This window comes from Bubalus kerabau, chromosome 2, assembly GCF_029407905.1.
Source record: "Bubalus kerabau isolate K-KA32 ecotype Philippines breed swamp buffalo chromosome 2, PCC_UOA_SB_1v2, whole genome shotgun sequence".
NCBI lineage: Eukaryota > Metazoa > Chordata > Mammalia > Artiodactyla > Bovidae > Bubalus > Bubalus kerabau.
Genome location: NC_073625.1, coordinates 67,655,363 through 67,670,395, shown reverse-complemented (window position 1 = coordinate 67,670,395; position 15,033 = coordinate 67,655,363). Strand labels below are relative to the sequence as shown.

General features: G+C 39.8%; 1 protein-coding gene across 3 annotated transcripts in view; it reads left to right on the top strand.

Annotated features, from left to right (window-relative positions):
• The first annotated feature begins 4,326 nt into the window (after window positions 1-4,326).
• Window positions 4,327-15,033, top strand: part of USP25 (ubiquitin specific peptidase 25) — a 158,022-nt gene continuing 147,315 nt past the window's right edge. For 2 of the 3 annotated variants that reach the window (XM_055567793.1, XM_055567791.1), the window contains exon 1: window positions 4,327-4,789. In XM_055567793.1, the coding sequence (XP_055423768.1) occupies window positions 4,745-4,789 (45 nt within the window). In that variant the 5' untranslated portion in view covers window positions 4,327-4,744. The remainder of the gene's footprint in view (window positions 4,790-15,033) is intronic. The other variant, XM_055567795.1, reaches the window with a different exon arrangement.

The window sequence follows — 15,033 nt, the reverse complement described above, 5'->3', positions numbered from 1 at the left end:
AACTCGGAGAAGACAATGGCACCCCACTCCAGTACTCTTGCCTGGAAAATTCCATGGACAGAGGAGCCTGGTGGGCTGCAGTCCATGGGGTTGCTAAGAGTCGGACACAACTGAGGGACTTCACTTTCACTTTTCACTTTCATGCATTGGAGAAGGAAATGGCAACCCACTCCAGTGTTCTTGCCTGGAGAATCCCAGGGACAGGGGAGCCTGGTGGGCTGCCATCTATGGGGTTGAACAGAGTCAGACACGACTGAAGCAACTTAGCAGCAGCAGCAGATGCAAACTATTACACATAGAATGGCTAAACAACAAGGTCCTACTGTATAGCACAGAGAACTATACTGGGATAAGCCATAATGGAAAATAATATAAAAGAAGTATATATATGTATAACTGAGTCACTTTGCAGCAGAAAATTAACATAACATTGTAAATCAACTATAATTAAAAAATAAATTTAAAGAATTAAATATTTAATTTTATATGAAATGTATCACTTGTTTACTGAAGTGTCAACAATCCAGAGCAATGCAATAATTTAGGAATTATTAATTAACATAATATGGAGAAGGAAAAGACAACCCACTTCAGTATTGCCTGGGAAATCCATGGACAGAGAAGCCTGGCAGGCTACAGTCCAAAGGATTGCAAAGAGTTGGACATGCCTGAGCGACTAAGCACACACACACACACACACACACACACACACAGTGAAGACATAAAATTCCAGCAACCATCCATATTAAGGCTGACTCATGAACAACAAAACTGACATTGGGCACTTTTTTTTTTTTTTAAGAATTAGGATATCTGGCAATGTGTCTTATGTGTAAATTTATCTCAAATTTTCACTCTCTATTCATTCCAATTGTATGCTTTGTAAAAAAATATCAGTAATGAAACATGAAATTTGCTTCTGAAGGTTCTACAAAACCACAAGTAAAATTTTAAAAAACTTAAATAGGAAACCAGTAGAAGTAATTTGGGAATGATCAAAGTGGGCAGGTACAAACTACCATATAAATAGCTTTATTTGCTAATTATATAGAAAGCACCGGTAAGATCATTTGTTTTTTTCTTGTGGAAGTAAAAAGTCTAACTCAGAGGAGTATTAATTGCCAAAATCTAGAAACTAAACTTTAGTATCTGGTAATATCTTTTTGAAACCATATTGGTAGATTTTTATGTTAAATTTAACTTTCTTAAATTCAAATGTCAAGAAGTAGACAGACTAAATTTTAAGAACATCTATAATACAGACAAACTTGAAGTTGATATGTGGAAAGAATTTTCATCTATAAATGAGGAAAAATGGGCTCTAGTAATCTTTCCTTGACAAGTTATCCTTGTCGGGACTCAGTGTTCTCATAAAAGGGCTTTCCAGGTGGTGCTAGTGGTAAAGAACCTGCCTGCCAATGCAGAAGCCCAGATTTAAGAGTGGTAGGTTCGATCTCTGGGTCAGGAAGATCTCCTGGAAGAGGGCACGACAACTCACTCCAGTATTCTTGCCTGGAGAATTCCATGGATGGCAGAGCAGGGCAGGCTATGACCCATAGGGTCACAAAGTCAGAAACAACTGAAGCGGCTTAGCATTAGGCATGTTCTCATTAAAAATGTATGCATTCTGTCAGAACTGTCTGTCATTCCTTAAAATTCTGAGTTTCCAACCAGTTCGCAACTTTTCAAAATCTTCTGTCAAAGATGTAAGATAGCAATAAATAAAAATTGTAATCTGTCAAAATCAAATGAGCAAATAAACATGAAAACTAAAAGCAAAGACCACAAAAGTTGGTTGAAGACCTACCTCTAAGGTGCAGAGCAAAGATGGTTTGCAAAGTGCTCCAAATACAAAACCTTATGAGTTACAGTAATTCATGATTATTAAATAAAATAAAAATAAATATTTCAATGACCACATACCAAACTGACTTTTTTCTTAAATCAGATTAAAAACTATACCCAGATTTGCTTATGTGTATATTGTATTTTTGAGTATATCAATTCAGCAGTGGCCACAGGACTGAAAAAGGTCAGTTTTCATTCCAATTCCAAAGAAAGACAATGCCAAAGAATGCTCAAACTACTGCATAATCGCACTCATCTCACATGCTAGTAAAGTAATGCTCAAAATTCTCTAAGCCAGGCTTCAGCAATACGTGAACCATGAACTTCCAGATGTTCAAGCTGGTTTTAGAAAAGGCAGAGGAACCAGAGATCAAATTGCCAACACCTGCTGGATCATTGAAAAAGCAAGAGAGTTCCAGAAAAACATCTATTTCTGCTTTATTGACGATGCCAAAGCCTTTAACTGTGTGGATCACAATAAACTGTGGAAAATTCTGTAAGAGATGAGAATACCAGATCACCTGACCTGCCTCTTGAGAAATCTGTATTCAGGTCAGGAAGCAGCAGTTAGAACTGGACATGGAACAAAAGAGTGGTTCCAAATAGCAAAAGGAGTACGTCAAGGCTGTATACTGTCACCCTGCTTATATAACTTATATGCAGAGTACATCATGAGAAACGCTGGGCTGGAAGAAACACAAGCTGGAATTAAGATTGCTGGGAGAAATATCAATAACCTCAGATATGCAGATGACACCATCCTTATGGCAGAAAGTGAAGAAGAAAAAAAGAGCCTCTTGATGAAAGTGAAAGAGGAGGGTGAAAAAGTTGGCTTAAAGCTCAACATTCAGAAAACTAAGATCACGGCATCTGATCCCATCACTTCATGGCAAATAGATGGGGAAACAGTGGCTGACTTTGTTTGTGGGCGCTCCAAAATCACTGCAGATGGTGATTGCAGCCATGAAATTAAAAGACGCTTACTCCTTGGAAGGAAAGTTATGACCAACCTAGATAGCATATTCAAAAGGAGAGATATTACTTTGTCAACAAAGATCTGTCTAGTCAAGGCTATGGTTTTTCCAATTGTCATGTATGGATGTGAGAGTTGGACTATAAAGAAAGCTGAGCACAGAAGAATTGATACTTTTGAACTGTGGTGTTGGAGAAGACTCTTGAGAGTCCCTTGGACTGCAAGGAGATCCAACCAGTCCATCCTAAAGGAGATCAGTCCTAGGTGTTCATTGGAAGGACTGATGCTAAAGCTGAAACTCCAATACTTTGGCCACCTGATGCAAAGAGCTGACTCATTTGAAAAGACCCTGATGTTGGGAAAGGTTGAAGGCAGGAGGAGAAGGGGACGGCAGAGGATGAGATGGTTGGATGGCATCACCAACTCAATGGACATGAGTTTGAGAGAACTCCGGGAGTTGGTGATGGACAGCGAGTCCTGGCCTGCTGCGGTTCAAGGGGTTGCAGAGAGTCGGACACAACTGAGTGACTTAATTGAACTGAACTGAACCATTGATTATTCCTTCTCTCCTGGCACATGGCACCCTCACATCCTATTTGCGTCCCATCCCCAGATTAGCTTGTGAAATGCAAGATATTTTTGAGGTTATAGACTGTTTTCTTAATATTAGGTTTTCCTTACTATTCCATATATAATCAAGTATTTCAATAAGGGTGGTTAATTGATAATTGTTTTGCAACTGGGATATCCTGTACCATCTAGGCAGTGATATTTTTGTAACATTGTCTGTTGAATAGACCGTATTTCATTTATGTCAAACCTTAGGAAAATAAACCTTATTTCTTAAGAGCCTGCCAGTGACTGGCACATGTTTGAAAGAAAGAAGTTGACAGAGACTATCAATATTAACTTATGTAATGATTAGTTGTGGAGAAAAATACATTCCAGCAAAAGGCCTTCTGACAGCCTTTTGCTTAAATCACAATTGACTTTTCCCTTCGGGCAAGTTTACTGCTTGTGAAATTCCTAGAAAGGTCTGGGGAGAGGAGAGGACCAGAGACTCAGAAAGAAGCAGGGATTTGGGATCCAAAGCGGTTTGGGAACGTTCAGGGACCTAGAGGAAAATGTTTGTCTTTGAGGGATATGGAAATCCGACAAATTCTGGGCACGGAGAGGCACGATGCCCTCCGGCCTTGGCTTGGAGCATCACGGAGCCGCGGGTAGGCGTCGCGCAACCTGCCGCAGGGGCGGCTCCGAGGCCGGGCCCGCGTGGCGCTCGCTCGCCCCACCCCCAGGGACTCCGGGACGGGGGGCGGGGCTCCGGAGCGGCCCCGCCTCCCGTCCCACCGCCCCGCGGGTCACAATGTAGGGTTAGGGCGGCCGGCGGGCGGGGCTCGACGGGGGAGGAGCCGCCAGGCGGGGGCGGTGACGGCGGTAGAGGGAGGGGAGGGGACGGGAGGGGAGGAGAGAGGACTGGAGGGGACGGGAAGGGAGGGGAGGAGTAGTTGCGGTGGGAGGAGGACAGCGCCATTCTGGCCGGCCGCTCCCTCTGTCCCCTTTCCCTTCCCCGCAGTGGCCCGCGAGCCGCCAGCGGAGGAGCGCGCGCGCGCGCGTGACGCGTCCGGGCTTGCTAGCGCCCTCCCGCCCCCCAGCGTCCACCGCCCGCTCATGGCCCTGGCTGCGGCCGCCGAGCCGCGCTGAGGCGGGCCGCGCGGAGTCGTGGGGCCGCCGCCGTGGCCCTCGGTGTCCGCGCCTCGCCGCCAGCCCGTGGTGCCCGCGCACCCCGGCCGCCGTCGCCTTCGCGCCTGGCTGGCGGGGGTGCTGTCCTCGCCGGCCGTCCGCGCCGCTCCCTGGGGTTCGGCGGAGCGTGGCAGTCAGGGCCAGCGGAGGCTCGGGGAGCCGGACGCCGGCGCGGCGGGTGCCATGACCGTGGAGCAGAATGTGCTGCAGCAGAGCGCGGCGCAGAAGGTGAGGAGACCCGGCCCCGCTCCTCCGCCCGAGGTGCCGCCCTCCCCCGCCGCGGCCGGGACCTCCCCGCCGCCCGGGCCTCCGCGGCCCCAGCTTTCCCCGCGCCGTCGTCCCCCGCCCCTGCCCGCTTTGGGGGCGTCGCGCCCAGTTCCGGGCTGCGTGTGGAAAGCGGGGTGTAGTTAGCGGGTTTCAGTCCACTTCCTTCTTGCCAATTGTTTTCCTGTAACCGTCGGTGCTGGGTATTTGTTGAGCGCGATCTCACATTCCTACACTCCTCTGTATGACTTCCTAATTAAACTTTATCTTCCTCGTCCTTTTTTTTTTTTTTAAAAGAAAAAGAGCCGGTTGTCATCCCTTGTGAACCTAGTTTTCTTTCCAAGACAGGAGCCTTCCAGGTCTGCTATTTTGCAAAAGAGTCTCCACCGGAATTGAGTTGCCAGGTACAGGAACCAGGTGGACTCAATGTAGAAGTAGAGGATTTGGTTGGTTCCTTTTTCTTTGTTGTTGTTGTTTTTTTCCTTTTTTTAAAAAATATAGAAACTGTCCCTTAAGAAGGGGACCTTTTTGGCCATGCTTATTTCAGGTATATTTTGTCCCCTAAGTTTGACCTTGTTCCATCCTCACCCTTTACTCTTGCCTGGGTCACACATTAAAAAGGTTGTTCCCTTAAAAAAAAAAAAAAAGAAAGAAAATCTGGGTTTGTGAAGCTTCAAATCTTTTCCGTTAAGTATACTTACGTGAGAGATGCTACCTTTCCCCCCTCGATTTTGCTTTTGGAATCTCAAGTGCACAATCAGGGGTTGCACCATATCCTGGAGAGTCGTTGGCTATGGCTTAATTTTTGGGGGAGGGGGTTATTGGTGTGAAAAACATTTTGGGCAAAAGGAAAACCATTACTTTACTCGTCTTGAAATTATGGTGGTGACCAAGGTTTACTGTGAAAAGCTGCTAAAACTGTTCGATTTTTCTGGGAGAGTAGTGTGAATGCCCCACCCTGTGGTGTTGATACCAGTAGTTTTTTGGCATCATTGTATCCTACCTGTGCTTGATTTTAGAATAAGGCCTACTGTCGTAAAATGGACTGTGTATACTCACAGCCTGCTAAGTTTTTGCTTTGAGATATTTTTAGAATTTTATGGTAGTACTTGAAGTAATTGAAGATGCTCAAGAATTTTGGAAAGCGAGCATATTGCATTATTATTTTAGGCACTTTGGGGAACTTGTCTTGGAACTCTTGTGTGTTAGTTAATTGTTATTGGTTAATTTGGGCATCCCAGGTGGCTCAGTGGTAAAGAATCGGTCTGCAATGCAGAAGACTCTGGTTCGATCCCTAGGTTGGGAAGATGCCTTGGAGAAGAAAATGGCAACCCACTCCAGTATCTTTGCCTGGGAACTCGCATGGACAGAGGAGCCTGAGGGGGTTTCTGGGGTGGCATGGGGCCATGGCCTGGCAAAGAATAGGACACCACTTAGCAACTAAAGAGTGACTGGGTTAATTTAGAAGACGTTGCAGATTGCAGTTTATTTACAATGAAAAAATTCTGGTTTTAATAATGGGAGTTTAGAACAGTTTATTTCCTAATCCCCTCCATTCTGTTTTGAATACCTTGAACTTTAGTTTTTGATGTTGAGTATGTGACAACAAAGTATTAATACTTAGAGGAGGATCTTGTGGCCATAGTATACTGAGCAATATTTAGTAGGCTTGGTGTCCTTTCGGTTTATAGTTCTCTTCAATGTTGAGTATTAAAGCCTTTTTTTTTTTTCAAAGTGGGAAATGTAGCTCATATTTTTCACATGTCAGATTTGAAGAATGGCAAAACATTTGTGAGTTTTTTAAATTGATTTTTGACTAATGTACTTAGATAATGCAGATCTGCCCATTTCAGAGGTTTATGCATAAATTTGAATCAAGAATCAAATTACTAAAAGTGATCTTAGCCATCAAGTCCAGTTTCCTAGTTTAATGAGTCCCCTCCTTACGCAAAGGGAGTAGTTGTTAGTCTAAAATACTACCATTTTGACACTGTTTTTAGTATGTGTCGTATCATCTCATTGAGATTGTGGACATTTTTTAGAGCAATACAGTCGCATTTATTTTTATACTTCTATCATGGTGTTTATGTATTAAAGAAATATTTAACGTGTTTGCTTGTCATATTAACATGCTGTTACTTTGTTACTCATATTAGTACTATTTTAAAATATTCATACAGGTTCAAATACTTTAAACCATCTACTTCAAATGAACTGACATTAAAATCCACCAAGCTAGTAACTAGGAAGTAGACTTCAACTAGTAACTAGGAAGTGAACTACTTTAGAAGAAACAAAAGTGAAACTCTTTGTTTTTAAAATGGAAACTATGAATTATTAGTAAAAGGAGAAGTGTCTAGTGCATATTGCATAACCAAAATTTTAGCCTATTTTCTGCTCTTCTTTAAAAAATTGTATGCTCATGTATAATATTAGCTTTATGTGAAGAGCTGTAGTCTGGTCGTTGGAACAGTTTCCTATTTTGTGAGATTGTTTATTTTCTTCCCAAAGGATGTATGATTATAATTAAAAAAAAAAAGTAGCACAACACTCAGGTCTTTTTTTTTTTTTTTAAGTAGCACAAAACTCACAGGTCTTCTGTTTACCTACAGAGTAGCTTGTCACAATGTAACATAAGGCAGGGGGTGTCTTTTCCTTTTCCTCTGTTGTGTTCTTTGCTTGATTGCTCACGTTTGGCCCTGGCAGGGAGTTGTGAGATTAAGTGAAACTGCAAAGAGCCATTTTTCTGAGGTTTAATATGATACAGGTGAATTGGAGTTGGTAGCAGATTAGCTAAGGTTAAGTCCTGTCATAATTTTGGTCTTGAATATGTATATTCAGCCTTTCTGTTTGATATTTACCTAAAGTGTAGGATTCTCATCTCAGAATTTTGGTTCATTGATTCAGGTCCCAACTGAGGATTCTTTAGGGCAGCAATATATTAAATAGAAGGTATTCTCCTAGAGACCAGATTAATTTGAAGAGTTGTGAGCTGGATTCTATTTACATTAACTGTATTCTCCTGAGTTGAATAAAATTTTTTTTTTGCCGATTTTGTTTCACCCTAGGGCTTATACCAGCTCCTTGCACATAGTTCAGTTTAGTTGCTTAGTTGTGTCTGACTCTTTGCGACCCCATGGACTGCAGCACGCCAGGCTTCCCTGTTCATCACCAACTCCCAGAGCTCTCTCAAACTCGTGTCCATTGAATCAGTGATGCCATCCAACCATCTCATCCTCTGTGGTCCCCTTCTCCTTCTGCCTTCAATCTTTCCCAGCATCAGGGTCTTTCCCAATGAGTCAGTTCTTTGCATCAGGTGGCCAAAGTATTGGAGCTTCAGCATCAGCATTAGTCCTTCTAATGATTATTCAGGATTGATTTCCTTTAGGATTGACTGGTTGCACATAGTAGGTTTCAGTAAATATTTGATGAGTGAAATAAACAGTGAGTGCTTTCTAAAAGGAAAGCAAACGCAGGGGTTATTTTAGTTCCTTAACTGAATCTCACAGTTTAACATGATTGAGAGACAGTTAAGAGCTTCGTAGCTGGCACTAATGGTAAAGAATCTGCCTGCCAATTTAGGCAACATCAGAGATGTGGGTTCCATCCCTGGGTGGGGAAGATCCCCTGGAGGAGGGCATGGCAACCCACTCCAGTATTGTTGCCTGGGAAATCCCATGGACAGAGGAGCCTGGCGGCTACTACAGTTCATAGGGTCACACACAGTCAGACATGACTGCAGTGACTTAGCGCATACGCAGAAACAATGAAAGCTTGAAATTGTGGACATCTGTTAGAATATAGACAGTGCAGTGAAAGAATAGAATGTGGGTTGATCTAAATCACCTTTCCATGACCTTGGGCAAGTCATTAAATGCCTCTGAATCTACTTTTAAAGCCCTGAAGATAGATGATTAGACATGAGCAACTTTTTTATATCCAAGTGTTTAGTGGAGCTAAGCATGTGTTCCAGACAGGGAGGATGAAAAAGAGAAAGTAGAGGACAGAGGCAGAAGGAATCTTATGGGATCAACAGTCAGCTTTCATTTAATTATACTGGAGGTTAGGTGGGAAGGAAGTCACAGATTAACCAAATTAAGAATTGAAACTTGAAAAACAATACAAGTTGAATTCTGGGTAAATTTCTAAGTTGCAATAATGTAGTATTTCTAATTTAGAAATTGTCTAAAGTTATAGAATGTTCATTGGAAGGAATGATGCTGAAGCTGAAACTCCAGTACTTTGGCCACCTCATGTGAAGAGTTGACACATTGGAAAAGACTCTGATGCTGGGAGGGATTGGGGGCAGGAGGAGAAGGGGACGACAGAGGATGAGATGGCTGGATGGCATCACTGACTCAATGGACGTGAGTCTCAGTGAACTCCGGGAGTTGGTGATGGACAGGGAGGTCTGGCGTGCTGCAATTCATGGGGTCGCAAAGAGTCGGACACGACTGAGCGACTGATCTGATCTGATGGTGATATTTTATGATAAGCACAATTGTAATGGATAACACATAACGTATTTACTATGTACTATGTTAAGAAAGTGTGCAAATAATTTTATAACTTCTCTTCAACTTCATTTTCCCAACCACTTTTTTAGGTAGACACTTTTTTTACTTTCATGTCCTGGTTGAGGAAGAAGTATTAGAGAAGAAGTAAAGCAGCATTTCATTGTTAGTGTATGTTGAGGGTGGGCTTTAAACTCTGAGACTTGGGGGCTTCTGCCATTAACCATTAACCTGTATTGCTTTCTGGCTCGCATTTGTCCTGATGCCTCAGAATTCATTACACTAAATTTTAATCTAAAAATTAGAATCTTCATTTTTAAATGAGATTTGTTACAAGGTTTGTTTTTATATGTGTATGGGCGATTAAGATTAGCTCATACAAAGATTAGAAAGCTTTTTGTTTTTTTGTATGCTTTTGGAATTGTTTAGGGTAGCATTAAGTTAAATCAGTCAAAATTTGTAGCATTTAACTGTTTTTGATCTTTCAACCTAAGTACTTGCTACTTTGAAGTCTTGAAGACTGTGACTCTTATTAGGCTGACCACTTTATTTAAAGCACGTTTTAGTTATGCTTTCCAAATTTTGACTATTATCTTAAAATGTTTTTCTTTCATTATTTAAGAATATTTTTTGTTTTACTTTTTTTGTTGCACTTTTTAAGTTGTTGGTTTTTAGTTTCAACACAATTGAAACATTCTGTTTAAAGAATATGATTTGTAATAGTTTTAGAAATTTATTAAGAATTTCTTATGACTAAGCACATGAGGTTTTAATGATCATGTGAAAAGAATATGTATTTTTTTTGAGTTACAGAGTTCTATATATATCACATGAGCAGTTAGAGTGTGATTTGAATATTTCATGGTTTTATCTTTATATCGTCTGAGCAAGATTGACATCTCTACTTTTAATATAATTTCATCAAATTATATTTGTATTTCTAATGGATTTAATCTAAATTTGATTTTGCTGGTCATTTAGTAAGATTTCATCTCATATATGTATATATATAGTGATAGCATGTTTAATCTTTTTATTGCCATCTGATTTTCATTTATTTAAAGAGCTTTTTCTTCTCAATTTTAAGCAAATATGTTTAAACATGTTTTTGTGTAATAATTAATAGCTTTCCCTCCTTCCCTGTGCTCCCAATAGGACTGTTTAGCATATTTTTTCTTATATCTTTCTTGAGTATATTGGAATAATATGGAATGGTAATTTTAAATGATTTAAAAAATTTTTACAATGGACTCTACGTCAAAAATATTATTTTACTTAATTGTGTTACATATTAGTGGCCAGTAAATTTTTTAAAATAGGTATTTAGATGTTTAATTTTAACTGTGCTCTTCTGTGTAGTTTAATGCTGTTTGACTTTTTTTTGGTAGATAATTTAACTTTCTGTGTGTGTGTTCTCAGTCATGTAGGACTCTCTGTATGAGATTATAAGATTTCCTCTTTGGTTTTAGAATTCGGAGATTTCACGTGTGTGTGTGTATTTTTAACCATCCTGACAAAAATTTTTGATCTGAAAACTATAGTGTTCTTCTCAGGAAAAAGATATATATTTAAAAGTTACTACTCTTACTCTATTCCATTTTTCGTCCTACTCTGAAACTACATTATTTGAATATTAGATACCATTCATCTCTCTTCTTGCTTCAAATTTCATTTTATATTTTTTTCTATACTTTTGCTCTATGTGGTAGAATAACTTTTTGCTTTGTCTAAAATTATTTTTGTATGCCAGTTCTGTATTTGCTTCGGTCATAAGTGGTCAGATACTTTTTGTCAGGTTTGTTTTAATTCTAGTTGGTTCTGAAGTACACAGCATGGAATTAATCATAAACGTTGGATCATAATCAGCTATCAATGCAAATATGTTTTCATTTATTTATGAAATAGCAAATTCATCTTTGATGATATGCACGCATTGAACCCACTGCCTAAGGCAAAAGTGAGAACTTTGAAAGTAACCTGTATCTATCCATATAGTCACCTCATCCCATCCCTCGGTTTTCATTTGAGACTGTAATCAGCTTGAATCCTGTGTTCATTCTCTCTTTGATTTCCTTTTTATTGCCTCTCTGATTCCAAAGGCACATGTTTTTAAATTTTAGTTGTTTTAACTTTGGAACTTTTTTCACCTTGCTATATAAATGAAATTTATATGTATAATAATAAGAGTTTTAAAAGTTGTGTTTGCAACAACTAGACCTATTTGCACTTAATTTTTGTACCTGATGTGTTAGGGATCCAATTTAATTTTTATTCTGTGTATGATTTTTTTGTTGTTAATCTTACCTTATTGAAAAGTTAATGCTCTCCCCCACTGAACTGACATACTATCTCTGTCATATGTAAAAGTTTTATGGAAAATGCTTTTTTATTTTCCCCCTTTGCTGTTTTGTTCCATGGTTCATTTTGTGAATACCATCCTGTCTTCATTGTTAAGGCGTCATAATAATCTCTGTACTGAAACAGTAAGTTTGCTCTTCTTCTTCCAATGTGCTTTCTTAGCTTTCTTAAAAGTTTAGAATAATTTAACAATTTCTCTGAAAAACCCTGTTTGAGTTTCTTATTTTTTTTTTTTTTTAGTAATTTTATTGACCCTGTAGACCAATTTAGAACTTCTAACATCTTTTATGATATTGAGTCTTTCTGTCCATCAACAGGGTGTACTTTTTTTTTTTTTTAAATTTAGCTCTGCTTTAATATTTTTGTTGTTTAGTTGCTAAGTCATGTCCAACTCTTTGGCGACTCCATGGGCTGTAACCTGCCAGGCTCCTCTGTCCATGAGATTTCCTGGGTGAGAATACTGGAATGGGTTGCCATTTACTTCTCCAGGGGACCTTCCTGATCCAGGGATTAAACCTGCATCTCCTGCATTGCAGGTGGATTCTTTACCACTAAGCCACCTTAGATCTTTAATTTTTTTTTACTTGGTTTATGATTTTCATAGTAGAATTCATGTACATTATTTGTTCTATATAGTTGATACTTTCCAATAACAATATTATAAAGTGCTTTAAAATGTTTGTTATTTGTTATTGGTGTGTGTGAATGCAGCTGACTTTTGTAGATTGATTTTATATCTAGCCACTTTGCTAAAACTTTTTCTGATATTTTTTCAGAGATGTTTTTGGATTTTTTATATAAAGATTGTGTAAATAAATCATGACAGTTTTATTTTTATTTACAATTTTTATGCTTATAATTCACTTTTTCTTGTATTAGATAAGACGTCTGATAAATGTTTAGAAGTGATGGTGGATGTTTCTGTTGTATTGCTAATTTTAAAAGGACAGTTTTTACTTTGGAACCTGATACACTACTACTTTTTTTTTAGATTAAAGTTTTCTTTATTTTTGGTTGTGCAGGGTCTTTGTTGCTGTTCTTGAGCTTCCTCTAGTTGTGGCTGCAAGTTGGGGCTACTCTTTGTTGTGGCGCACGGCTTCTCACTGCAGTGACTTTTCTTGTTGTGGAGCACAGGCTCTAGGCGTATAGGATCCAGTAATTGCAGCACGAAGGCTCAGCAGTTGTGGCGCGTGGGCTTAGTTGCTCTGCCGCATGTGGAATCTTTCCAAACCAGGGATCACACCCGAGTCCCCTGCATTGGCCACCAGGGAAGAATGGTACCTGGTGTACTTCTAAAGTGTTTTTCTTGGGCATATACATAACTGTTGTAAGGTATTGCTAAATGGTTATTCAGAGTGATTGTACCTTCCCATCAGGAATGTATGAGAGTTTCAGTTGTCTATATCTTTGTAACAGTGTTATCAACTTTTATATGTTAACAGTTTTAGTAAGTAGTGGTATTTCATTGTGATGTCAGTATATATTTCCTGATTGTGGTTTTGAACACCTTTTGATGTACTTATTGGCTATTTTCTGGATGATTTTTAAGTATTGTTTCTCATATATTATTCAGGTTTACATTCTTGCAGGATCAGCAATAACAAAAGCTACTTATTTTTCGAAGTCTGAAGATGGCAAAAAAGTTAAAGATGTTCCCAGAGGTAAAAACATTTAGGGCCCAGTACTGTAGGCTTACAAAACAAAATGAAGTTGCACACTTTTTCCTACATTTTATACTTGTTCTAGTAATACCTCATAAAAATGCTACCTGCTAAAGAATGAAAAGGCTTTTCTTCTTCATGCCTCAAACTAACACCAAATTAATCTCTTTATTAATTAATTACACACAGAATAATAATCTTATGATGTCTATTTTGTTCTATAGGGTACAAAAATACTTTCACATTGTAGTTGGCTTGGAAGTTTGGAGAGAACTTGGGGTACTAGTGATGGGGTGGGATGAACTGTGGACAGGTAAACAATTAAGCAGAGAAAGACGTTTCTTGTGGTTTTTAGTCCATGTGGGAACAAGACAGAAGAGTAGCTTGTTTTGAACTAGAAACTTATTTGTTGGGTTTTTGTTGGTGTTGTCCAGCCTGGAAGTGGGTCTGTCGGGCTGAGTGGCCCTAGCTTTGAGGGCAGGATTGACTGTGGAGCTGAGAACTAGATCCTAGGTAAAGAGGAAGGATATGGGAGAGGAGTATGGAGAGAGGGACCAGAAATGAAGAAGCATTAGTGGCCAGGATCTGATGCTGTGCTTGTACTAATATGAGAACCAGCTATACACTTGCATATATATAAGTTTATGCATCATAATTTGAACCAGAGTGCATGCAAAATCAAATGTCACCTTTGTTTGAGATGGAGCTTCAGAAACAAGCTTGGACTTGGGGTGTGCGTCTTTCTGTATCCTCCACGGAGGCCTCTGAGCTGGTCTTGGCACTTCAGAAAGAGGACCCCTGAGGTCTTCCCATAAGGCTTTAAAGAAATTGGGTCAGGACAGGGCCAAGGAAGAGTGTTGAAAAGAAATTAGCATCAGTCCACATCCTCAGGTCTAAAATGACCAGTTTGGGAGGGAAGAAGGAGCTCTCTGCGCAGGCCTCCTGGGGTTATGAACTCTCTTCTCATTGCTCCATACACATTCTCCGAACTGAATTCCAGACTTCTTCCCCAGTGGGCTGGGATTTCAAGTTGGTAATAAAACTGCAGAACTAATAGAAGTGATTATTTCCATTCCTGCTAGTGGCTTCAGAGGGAGGGCACTAGTGCATCTGAGCATATTAGGCTGCGGTGGGGTAGAGAAGGCAGCATATGAGCATATTTGGTGGTTCATTTATAGTTATGAACCATTAACCATTCTAGTGTTGATAGGTTAATTGGTTATCTTTTTATATGTTTATGAACCATTGCTTTTTTCCTTGTGGAAATCACATTTGTTTCTGGTTGTTTGGGTGGGGGGAGGGGGAGTTGTTTTACTTTTTCCTTTTTGATTTGAAGGATTTCTTTATAGTTTAAATACTACTTTTTCCCTCAATTTGCATATCTTGGAGATGTTTTTTCCATTTTCAGCATTTTTCTTGCTCCCTTTGTGTTTTTCTTCCATGAATAGGAGTCCATTTTTTTTTAATCTCATATGTAACTCAGTTCAGTTCAGTCACTCAGTTGTGTCCGACTCTTTGCAACCCCATGGAATGCAGCACGCCAGGCCTCTCTGTCCATTACAAACTCCCAGAGTTTACTCAAACTCATGTCCATTAAGTCAGTGATGCCATACAACCATTTCATCCTCTGTCATCCCGTTTTCCTCCCACCTTCAGTCTTTCCTAGCATCAGGAT